General features: G+C 48.8%; 1 protein-coding gene across 3 annotated transcripts in view; it reads left to right on the top strand.

The window, feature by feature from the left end:
• smoc2 (SPARC related modular calcium binding 2) overlaps window positions 1–11,505 on the top strand; it is a 34,588-nt gene extending 23,083 nt beyond the window's left edge. For 2 of the 3 annotated variants that reach the window (XM_027027520.2, XM_027027522.2), the window contains exons 9-13: window positions 1,432–1,514; window positions 7,555–7,654; window positions 9,943–10,190; window positions 10,341–10,378; window positions 10,856–11,505. In XM_027027520.2, coding sequence (XP_026883321.2) covers window positions 1,432–1,514; window positions 7,555–7,654; window positions 9,943–10,190; window positions 10,341–10,378; window positions 10,856–10,879 — 493 coding nt within the window. In that variant the 3' untranslated portion in view covers window positions 10,880–11,505. The remainder of the gene's footprint in view (window positions 1–1,431; window positions 1,515–7,554; window positions 7,655–9,942; window positions 10,191–10,340; window positions 10,379–10,855) is intronic. The other variant, XM_027027521.2, reaches the window with a different exon arrangement.
• Window positions 11,506–11,913: the final 408 nt, after the last annotated feature.

The following is an 11,913-nucleotide window of genomic DNA, read 5'->3' on the forward strand; positions in this document are numbered from 1 at the left end:
AAGCCATTACAGTGAGACTATTTTGTGTGTGTGCGTGTTCAGGTGCCAGGAAGCAGTGACACTGGTTTAGTGGGATTAGCATTAGCATCTCTCCCTCTCTCCCTCTCTCTCTCTCTCTCTCTCTCTCTCTCTCTCTCTCTCTCTCTCTCTCCCTCTCTCTCTCCCCCTCCCCTCTCTCTCTCTCTCTCTCTCTCTCCCTCTCTCTCCCCCACTCTCTCGCCCCTCTTTCTCTCTTTCTCTCTCTCCCTCTCTCTCTCTCTATCCCTCTCTCTCCCTCTCTCTCTCTCTATCCCTCTCTCTCTCTCTCTCTCTCTCTCTCTTTCTCTTTCTCTCTCTCTCTCTCTCTCTCTCTCTCTCTCCCTCTCTCTCTCCCCCTCCCCTCTCTCTCTCTCTCTCTCTCTCTCTCTCCCTCTCTCTCCCCCACTCTCTCTCCCCTCTTTCTCTCTTTCTCTCTCTCCCTCTCTCTCTCTCTATCCCTCTCTCTCCCTCTCTCTCGCTCTCTCTCTCTCTCTATCCCTCTCTCTCGCTCTCTCCCTCTCTCTCTCCCTCTCTCGCTCTCTCCCTCTCTTTCTCTCTCTCTCTCTCTCTCTCTCTCTCTCTCTCTCTCTCTCTCTCTCTCTCTCTCTCTCTCTCTCTCTCCCCCTCCCTCGCTCTCTCTCTCTCTCTATCCCTCTCTCTCGCTCTCTCCCTCTCTCTCTCCCTCTCTCGCTCTCTCCCTCTCTCTCCCTCTCTCTCCCTCTCTCTCGCTCTCTCCCTCTCTCTCTCCCTCTCTCTCTCTCTCTCTCTCTCTCTCTCTCTCTCTCTCTCTCTCTCTCTCTCTCTCTCTCTCCCAGAAACAGTTTGTACTTGCTCCTGTTCCACATGGCACTGTGAATACTTCTGTGTCCCGCGCTCCCATTCTTTCATTCTTTCTCTCTATCTTTTCACTGTTACCTTCTTTCTCTTTCTTTTCCATTTCATCTGCCAGATGCAGCCGTTTCCCTGCATAAACCCACAGCTGTACATCACACTTGCAGATAAAGAATATTTAGATTTTTTTTAATTTAGGGGTTTAATTTTTGCTGCTTTTTGACTCTTTTACTCTCAATCCCAGTCAAAGATGCAGTGGGTCTCTAACTTTATTTACCGACATATGCTTGATCCACTTGTGTTTAATCTCATTACGGTAATAAAGCAGGAGCCTGGCAGAGCAGGACTGCTAGACTAATTTCCTTAGGCCTAAGCCACAAGTGGAACTGATTTCAGATCAGCGGTTTGCATCTTAACATTTTTCTCCAATAAGCCGTAGACATAGACATAGCCTGAGGTTGGAGAAGCTTTGTTCCCAGCTCTGTGTTTTATTTCCGGAGCGCTCGTGCAGTTGGAGAATAATGGTCTTCCATTCAGCTCTACTCACCAACAATCATGCTTTGTGCTCTGCTGTTGCCATAGATATGAACAGCCCAAATGTGATGGCAATGCACGAGCCCACCCAAACAAACCCAAAGACCATTACAGGAGCAGACACCTGCAGGGTAAGTTCACACACGCATGTGTGTGTGTGTGTGTGTGTGTGTGTGTGTGTGTGTGTGTGTGTGTGTGTGCGCGCGCACTCATGCTAGGATACCTGTCACCTCATTACAGGCAGGCAGACAGGTGTGTACTGTTCCAGTGTAGGCCTCCAGTCACGCACACACACATTTACTCACCTGTGAAATCCACCAAAACAGGAGAGACTAGCTGTGGATGAACTCACTGAGGAGACACGAGTTACAGGGGAGAGTAAAGGAGACAGAAGGCAGGGGGATGAGTGTGTGGCTGGAGGGATGAGTGTGTGGCTGGAGGGATGAGTATGTGGGTGGAGGGATGAGTATGTGGGTGGAGGGGTGTGTCTTTGGTGTGCAGTGACGAGTGGGTGGAGGGATTAGTGTGTGAAATGAAGGGAGTGAGTGTGAGGAGTGAAGGGATTAATGTGGAATGAAGGGATGATTGTTGATTGAAGGGCTGAGTGTGAGGGGTGGTGCGATCTAGTCCAATGAAACAAATAAGTTACCCTCATAAAGGCGTTAGTGTTTCTCAGTCACTGGATAAGTGATTGTGTGTGTGTGTGTGTGTGTGTGTGTGTGTGTGTGTGTGTGTGTGTGTGTGTGTGTGTGTGTGAGAGAGAGAGAGGACGGTCTGCACACTTTGAGAAGTTTAAGGCAAATGATTTACATAATTTTGCCGTGAGTTTAAGAAGACTCATTTAGTAAAAATACACACACTCAATGAAAATAAAGGTCAGACATTATGTCATCCATAGAGAAGGAGTCTGTCTGTCTGCACCAGGGTTTTCTGGGTATATGATTTCACAAGCATGTCATTAACAAAGAGCGTTAATGAACAGAGCTTTTTCTGTTCCAACTGTGTGTATGTGGGTGCATGCAGGTTTATGTTTGAATACATGTGGTAATGTGCATATACATTTACAACTGACACTTTTATCCAAAGCAACTTACAATTATGACCGAGTACAACTTGAGCAATTGAGGTTGAAGGGCCTTGCTCAGGGGCCCAACAGTGGCAACTTGAACCAGCAACCTTTCAATTACAAGTCAAGTACCTTAACCACTGAGCTACCACTGCCCTGTATACATGTGTGCGTGTGTGTATACATGTGTTTATACACATGCGGCGGACAGTAGAGGGACAGTAGATAGACTATAGAGGGACAGTGGGGACTGTAGAGGGACTGCGGGGATGGTAGAGGGAATGTGGGGATGGTGGAGGGACTGTAGAGGGACTGTCGAGGGACTGTGGGGACGGTAGTGGGAATGTGGGGATGGTGGAGGGACTGTAGAGGGACTGTGGGGACAGTAGAGGGAATGTAGGGATAGTAGAAGGACTGTAGAGGGACTGTGGGGACGGAAGAGGGAATGTGGGGATAGTAGAAGAACTGTAGAGGGACTGTGGGGACGGTAGAGGGAATGTGGGGACGGTAGTGGGAATGTGGGGATGGTAGAAGAACTGTAGAGGGACCGTGGGGACGGTAGTGGGAATGTGGGGATGGTGGAGGGACTGTAGAGAGACTGTGGGGACAGTAGAGGGAATGTAGGGATAGTAGAAGGACTGTAGAGGGACTGTGGGGACGGTAGAGGGAATGTGGGGATAGTAGAAGGACTGTAGAGGGACTGTGGGGACGGTAGTGGGAATGTGGGGACGGTAGAGGGACTGTAGAGGGACTGTGGGGACGGTAGTGGGAATGTGGGGATGGTAGAAGGACTGTAGAGGGACTGTGGGGACGGTAGTGGGAATGTGGGGACGATAGAGGGACTGTAGAGGGACTGTGGGGACGGTAGAGGGAATGTGGGGACGGTAGTGGGAATGTGGGGATGGTAGAAGAACTGTAGAGGGACCGTGGGGACGGTAGTGGGAATGTGGGGATGGTGGAGGGACTGTAGAGGGACTGTGGGGACAGTAGAGGGAATGTAGGGATAGTAGAAGGACTGTAGAGGGACTGTGGGGACGGTAGAGGGAATGTGGGGATAGTAGAAGGACTGTAGAGGGACTGTGGGGACGGTAGTGGGAATGTGGGGACGGTAGAGGGACTGTAGAGGGACTGTGGGGACGGTAGTGGGAATGTGGGGATGGTAGAAGGACTGTAGAGGGACTGTGGGGACGGTAGTGGGAATGTGGGGACGATAGAGGGACTGTAGAGGGACTGTGGGGACGGTAGTGGGAATGTGGGGATGGTAGAAGGACTGTAGAGGGACTGTGGGGACGGTAGTGGGAATGTGGGGAAGGTAGAGGGACTGTAGAGGGACTGTGGGGACGGTAGTGGGAATGTGGGGATGGTGGAGGGACTGTAGAGGGACTGTGGGGATGGTAGTGGGAATGTGGGGATGGTGGAGGGACTGTAGAGGGACTGTGGGGACAGTAGAGGGAATGTAGGGATAGTAGAAGGACTGTAGAGGGACTGTGGGGACGGTAGAGGGAATGTGGGGATAGTAGAAGAACTGTAGAGGGACTGTGGGGACGGTAGAGGGAATGTGGGGACGGTAGTGGGAATGTGGGGATGGTAGAAGAACTGTAGAGGGACCGTGGGGACGGTAGTGGGAATGTGGGGATGGTGGAGGGACTGTAGAGGGACTGTGGGGACAGTAGAGGGAATGTAGGGATAGTAGAAGGACTGTAGAGGGACTGTGGGGACGGTAGAGGGAATGTAGAGGGACTGTGGGGACGGTAGAGGGAATGTGGGGACGGTAGTGGGAATGTGGGGATGGTAGAAGAACTGTAGAGGGACCGTGGGGACGGTAGTGGGAATGTGGGGATAGTAGAAGAACTGTAGAGGGACTGTGGGGACGGTAGTGGGAATGTGGGGACGGTAGAGGGACTGTGGGGACGGTAGTGGGAATGTGGGGATGGTAGAAGGACTGTAGAGGGACTGTAGAGGGACTGTGGGGACGGTAGTGGGAATGTGGGGACGATAGAGGGACTGTAGAGGGACTGTGGGGACGGTAGTGGGAATGTGGGGATGGTAGAGGGACTGTAGAGGGACTGTGGGGACGGTAGTGGGAATGTGGGGAAGGTAGAGGGACTGTAGAGGGACTGTGGGGATGGTAGTGGGAATGTGGGGACGATAGAGGGACTGTAGAGGGACTGTGGGGACGGTAGTGGGAATGTGGGGATGGTAGAGGGACTGTAGAGGGACTGTGGGGACGGTAGTGGGAATGTGGGGATGATAGAGGGACTGTAGAGGGACTGTGGGGATGGTAGTGGGAATGTGGGGACGATAGAGGGACTGTAGAGGGACTGTGGGGATGGTAGTGGAAATGTGGAGATGGTAGAGGGACTGTAGAGGGACTGTGGGGACGGTAGTGGGAATATGGGGACGATAGAGGGACTGTAGAGGGACTGTGGGGACGGTAGTGGGAATGTGGGGACGATAGAGGGACTGTAGAGGGACTGTGGGGATGGTAATGGGAATGTGGGGATGGTAGAAGGACTGTAGAGGGACTGTGGGGACGGTAGTGGGAATGTGGGGACCGTAGAGGGACTGTAGAGGGACTGTGGGGACGGTAGAAGGACTGTGGGCACTGTGGGGGAACCTTACATCAGATCAACCTATTATGATTCTTTTCCATGGCTGTGTAATATCCTGACGGTCCTGTGTGTATAAATAGTGGCCAGCTCTGTCTGTAGATGCCCTTGGCCTCCCATCCCAGCATACCAGTGGTCTGGAAGAAGGATCAGTGCATGCATTTTCACTTTGCTGAACGTTCGGCACACAAAAGGAGCATTCCTACACACAAACTACACCCACACACACACACACACACACACACACACACACACACACACACACACACACACACCCCACACACACACAAAACACAGAGGGACAGAACACATACACAGACACACACTGACACACACACACACACACACACAAACACACACACACACAAAACACAGAGGGACAGAACACATACACAGACACACACTGACACACACACACACACACACAAAACACAGAGGGACAGAACACATACACAGACACACACTGACACACACACACACACACACAGATGGACAGAACACACCAGTCATTCTCATTAGTGCATACCTTTGCTGGTCATTGAGTTCTACTGGTGGACATTTTCTCAGCAGCCAGTGAGTCTTGGCTGGGATGCCTATTTTGGTATGATGATTATAAATGTGCTGTGTGAGTGTGTGTGTGAGTATGTGTGTGTGTGTGTGTGTGTGTGTGTGTGCGTGTCACGGTGATGAGAGCTTTATGGGGGGGGGGGAGCTGCTGTGTTGACAACATGGCTATAGAGGGGAGGGGCTGTAGTGGGGAGGGGCTATAAGGGGGAGGGGCTAAGCGGGGGAGGGGCTGTATGGGGAGGGGCTATACAGGAGAGGGGCTATAGTGGGGGTTATAGTGGGGGTTGTAGTGGGGAGGGGGCTGTTTGTCCTGCACCGTCGCCTGGGAGAGACACAGAACAGGGCAAGGGATGGAGGATTGGCCCTCACTCCATACTACAACATCCACTTTCCCCTAGGCACACACACACACACACACACACACACACACACACGCACACACACACTGCATGCATATGTGAACTACACGCTGTAGTCACGTACTCCCACAGCGATTGTAGAAGGACAGTTGAAAGGAAGGATTATGGCACCTGAACACCTGAACACCCGAACACCTGAACACCTGAACACCCTGTTTTACAGAATCTAAAGAAAGACATGATTGTACACTGATTTAAACTCCAGTCCTTCCCCTACAGATGGTTAAGCACCACCTCAGCTGAACATTAAGGCTTCAGCTGACCTGAAATGAACGTTTAACTAGAGAAAGAAACCGAAGCAGTTTGAGAAACGCGTTTCACTGTGAGGGGTCTGTGCGGGAATGCCCGCTCTCCTTCTGTACGGGGGGAAAGAGGAATTTGGGCCTGGCTCCCAGGTTAACAGGTGGGTGAGATTTTTAACTGTGTGTCAGCATGTGTAAAAGCCAGACTCCTGGCCCATAAAGCCTCCACACATCAGAGCAACAGGTTCGGCGTTCACACCAACGCTCCCTTTAAGCCAGGTCACTTTTCTCCACATCCCCACATGGCATACTGGTTGGGGGGGGGGGGGGTGTTTACAGCAGTCTTGACACACCTGTTGAGGTGTCTGTACCGTGCAATTATCCTCAGTACAAGAGAATCTGTTGCCCTGGGCACGGGCTGTAACACACTCCACCCTTGTGCAAACACAGACACATGCACACACACACATGTACACACACACGCGCTCATAAATTAAATCTGAGGACCTTTACGTGCTCGTTGGGATGTCCTAGGTATAGACACACATACACATGCATACTCATGCACACACCTGCACACAGTGGGCAGGGGCCACACTGAAGGGCCGTAATGAAAAAGAGAGGAGAGGAGAGGAGGGGAGAGGGGAGGAGAGGAGAGGAGAGGAGAGGAGAGGGGAGTAGAGGGGAGGAGAGGAGGGGAGGAGAGGAGGGGAGGGGAGGAGAGGAGAGGAGAGGAGAGGGGAGGAGAGGAGGGGGAGAGGAGAGGAGAGGGGAGGAGGGGAGGAGAGGAGAGGAGGGGAGGAGAGGAGAGGAGAGGGTGAGATGGATGTATGGATGAATGTTGTGGAGAGAGAGAGAGTCTGTGAGAAAAAGCTTCAGGAGTCATCCACTCCACACCCTACACCCCACCCTCATCCACCCTACTCCCCACACCCCACCCTCATGTCCCCACACCCTACACCTCACCCTCATGCCCTGCACCCTCCACCCCACACTCATCCACCCCCTCCATCCACCCCACACACCACCCTCATCCTCACAACAAATCCTACCCTTGACCACCTTACTTCCACCCCACCCCAATTTACACCACCACCCCCAACCCGAACCGTACCCCCACCACCTCCCTCATACCTCAGCCATACCCCAGGCTGACACACGGCGCACGGACCCGCTCATAGTAGCCAGGTTCTGTGTGGCCCCGAGCTTTTCTTTTCACGTCTAACTGCTTCTTGTTCTCAGTCTGAGTTCCCGTGTCTGTTTCTCAGGATGCCCGGGAGAAAAAAAGCATGGGTTCCTCACCAGTGTTCTGGATGCGCTGTCCACAGACATGGTGCTTGCGGTGACGGACCCAGCCGCCACTGGCAGGTAATCACACACCTGTGCACAGGGTGGGGAACACAGGCAGGGGACAGGGTGCAGGATACAGGGGACATGGACCCAGCGTGGGGGACACAGGGTATGAGACACAGTGGGCAGGAGACACTAAAATTTGTCTAATAACTAGTTGCTTTGGCAAGGTCGTAAGGATATTTTTAGTGAAGTGAGAAACCACCAATGATAAATTGTACTTTTTGGTAATGAAGTGCAGCTGTAAGAACTGAAAAACATCTCACATAAATGACTGTCACAACCAACTCTGTCACAACCAACTTCACCCAAACTCAAGGAAGCACTCCACTCCACTCCACCAACTCTCCACCAATATCCCCTTGCTTAGGCATGTTTTATTTTTTGCTTTTGATATCTAAGTCCTCTAATATGTTACCACAGCTGCATTTTTTAGATCTTCACTTTGACTTGTAACAGTTACATTGAAGTTATTTCTACTTTTATAAAACACGAAGGACGAGAGTGCCTCTCACAGCCCTGGCTCTGGGAACCTCTGTGGCGGTATTTTATCCTTCATACGTACCTGGGCAGGACAGGCGCCCCTAGCACAGTGTCAGCACTGGAATGATCCTGACTGATCCTCGGAATGGAATCGAAACACATCCATAAGGAGATGACGGGCAGGGCGATCCCGAAAAGAACATGAACTCATCCAGAAATGAAGAATGCTGGGGAAAAACCATTGTAGGTTGTGAAACAGGAAACTGTCCTCTCCTCTATACAGGAAACAGTCCTCTCTATACAGGAAACAGTCCTCTCTATACAGGAGCCTCCATCCCTGCACTACAACCACAGTTTCCTGCCCTCAGCTTCTCTTGTGTCATCGGGACTGTTTCTGTGTTGGCATGGTTCTTCCGACTGCTGGCATCACAGAGGACACACTCCTGAAACTAAAGAATAGTTTGTTCCTTTAGGTTTAATAGATTTCCTGCAGAACACTGTAGTCTCATCAAAGGCCCATAAAGAGTCTTTGGAAAAAGCCACACAGCAGTTTGGAGATCCACTTAACTGAGAGTTTATTTGAAAGCTGAACGCCCCAGGAAATGTTAAGGCAATTAGAGGAGTGTTGAGGTTTCGGCCAGACGATGTGTATGTACAAAGTCTGAATAACTGATGACTTTCCAATACCTGCATGCACTTCAGTAGAATTTCTCCCCATTCAAGGTGAAATAGGTAATGCTTAGTCTTAGTCTTAGTCTTAGGTAATGCTCTCTGAGTCTGAGTAAGAGGCAGTCTTTCTGAGTCTGAGTAACAGCCAGTCTCTCTGAGTCTGAGTAACAGCCAGTCTCTCTGAGTCTAAGTAACAGTCAGACTCTTTGAGTCAAAGTAACCTAGCAAGTGAAAGCCATCTGACCTGTGAAAGGTGGCCAGGCTTTCTCTTCCCCCACTGTGGGTAGTTCTGCTTGACTGGTGTGGCAGACTGGACGTCTGCAGTACAGTGTGCTCATTTGAATATTTGATGGACGTATAGTGTGCTCACTTGAATATTAGGCCCATCCCCAGGCAGTCCTTAAGAGATTGAGTAGTGAATTCGACTAGTTTATTCTCTGGGTTATTCGCTAGTTTATTTGCTGGTTTATTCGCTGGGTTATCTGCTGGGTTATTCGCTGGTTTATTCGCTGGTTTATTCTCTGGGTTATTCGCTGGGTTATTTGCTGGATTATTCGCTGGTTTATTCGCTGGTTTATTCTCTGGGTTATTCGCTGGTTTATTCTCTCATTTATTCGCTGGGTTATTCGCTGGTTTATTCGCTGGGTTATTCGCTGGTTTAGTCGCTGGTTTATTCTCTGGGTTAATCTCTGGTTTATTCGCTGGTTTATTCTCTGGTTTATTCGCTGGTTTATTCTCTGGGTTATTCGCTGGTTTATTCGCTGGTTTATTCACTGGTTTATTCTCTGGTTTATTCTCTGGTTTATTTGCTGGTTTATTCTCTGGGTTAATCACTGGTTTATTTGCTGGTTTATTCGCTGCTTTATTCTCTGAGCTACTTTATCTTTCCTTTGTTCCATCTTTGGGGGATGTGTAATATGACACACAACTTTCAAATAATACAGACATTATTAACACTTTGTTTCAATGTAATATATATTTTAGATTTTCTGCCACTATACAACTATGTTTTGCCACTAAATAACTATGTCCTTTTTTTTTTTTAGAAACTTGAATTTGGTATTTTAAAGACTAAGCCATCAGAGTTTTGATGTGCTGCCCTAGCACACTTTCCTGCAGGTTGAATGAGAACAACTGTTGTCGTCTTGCTCCAGGATGCCAGAGCCTGATCCGAACCACACTCTGGAAGAGCGAGTCGTGCACTGGTACTTCCGCCAGCTGGACAAGAACTCCAGCGGTGACATCGGCAAGAAGGAGATCAAGCCGTTTAAGCGTCTGCTGCGGAAGAAGTCCAAACCAAAGAAGTGCGTGAAGAAGTTTGTGGAGTACTGCGACATCAGCAACGACAAGGCGCTCTCACTGCAGGAGCTGATTGGCTGCCTCGGGGTCACCAAGGAGGATGGTACGATATCTGAGTGTTTGATAACAAGTGCAGTTTGTCCTGTGAATATGGGAAATGGCGAAAAATCTAACTTTATTACTTTTTTTTAATGACTTTGTTTATTTGTGTAATGGCAAACGTAGTTGTAACACATTCTTACTGCCTTCCCAGCAGACACCAAAGCAGGAGGCGCAGGCTCCAGTAAACTGGTGAGTAAATGAACATTTCTGCTCAGTGCTCACTACTGAGACAAAGAAAAAGGGCAGATACCTGTGCAAACTACAGACATCTAAAATTACACTGTATTACATTTACTAAAACTGTAACATTAACTGATAGATTCAGTCCTAGTGTACAGACACACTGATAGCTGAAATTATGTAGAGAGTATAACTGTTATTCTATACATTAGTATGAAAACTGAACAATAACAGTCTCTTCAAAATGAAGTTACAAAGTACTTATTGTCAGTGAAATATTCACTATAAGATTACAGCAAGTTGTTTCAGGGCCTTCAGACAACATTCATGGCGCATACAGATAAACATGCGTGCAGCACATAAGCGCTCATGAGACGTCTATTCATGGCGTTAAAGGAGTGATACGGAGGTGACGCAAGTCTTGCCCTTTAGACACAAGCGATGCTGAACGGTCCATACGGCTGTTTCTTCTCCTTCTGTTCTCAGAATATGTCAAAGAAACAAGGCTGAGTCAGCAGCACCCCTCCCATGCCAGCCTGCCCCTCCGAACGGCACCGGAAGCCCAGAGTATTTGCACTTTGTACTTTAAAAACAATGTAAATTCACTTTGTAGAAAAAAACAGAAGGTATTTAAACACACTGCTGAACATGTGAATGACGTTAGTTTTTCTATGTCCTTACAAAAAGTTAATACTTTAGCACATACAATGTATGTGTCCTTTGTGAGTCGAAAGGAAAGTATGTTTTTCTGAGTTGTACAAGTTCTGTTACGTGATTTCTTGATGACACACCCCTTTGGTCTGTTCCGTCTTGATTTTCTGACACCAGATTTGATGGATAACTGATAAAAGGTAATAATACATTCAACACCTGTGAATTATATACAATAATTCGACGCCTGTGCTTTGATCTCGCCCTGAGCCTCTTACAGACCCAGTAGAACGTTTCTGCTCATATATCACTACATGGTTTTAAAATGGATTTTGCAAAGACAGCTTTGTGTTAATCAGAAATAAAGAAGTCTTTTATATTTTTTGTATGTTTTATACCAATACAGTGTATATAGCAGGAGTTGTCTGATGAAATGTTAAAAAACAGGATCTTTTACCTATAATAAAAATTCCCTCCTAACTGAATCTCTGGGTACCAGTTTTGCAAACTGAAGACGTGGCTAAAACAATTGGAGTGTTCTCACATGCCAACCACAGTCCTACCCTGGGTTAGCCCTAGGCTACCCCCACGTTAACGCCACCACACCTGTAAGACGGTGAAGCTTCAGGGCAGTTCCTGGGAAGATCAGGTCACAGGTTAAAGGTCAGATGCCCTTAGGGACATACAGGATGTTTGGGAACTGAGAGCTGTTGAGGATATGCTAATTGTTTAAGCGGTGAGATGGTTGAAACAGACATTGCAATGTAGAGAAAACGGGACTTCACGGGTATTTCACTGGTGTTGGAACACGCCTGGAAGTTCTCTCCCTACAGCGAAAGAAAAGGGACCACGTCTTGAATATAATGGCTAGATTCAAGCTTGAAGAGCAGTCT

This window comes from Electrophorus electricus, chromosome 11, assembly GCF_013358815.1.
Source record: "Electrophorus electricus isolate fEleEle1 chromosome 11, fEleEle1.pri, whole genome shotgun sequence".
Lineage (NCBI taxonomy): Eukaryota > Metazoa > Chordata > Actinopteri > Gymnotiformes > Gymnotidae > Electrophorus > Electrophorus electricus.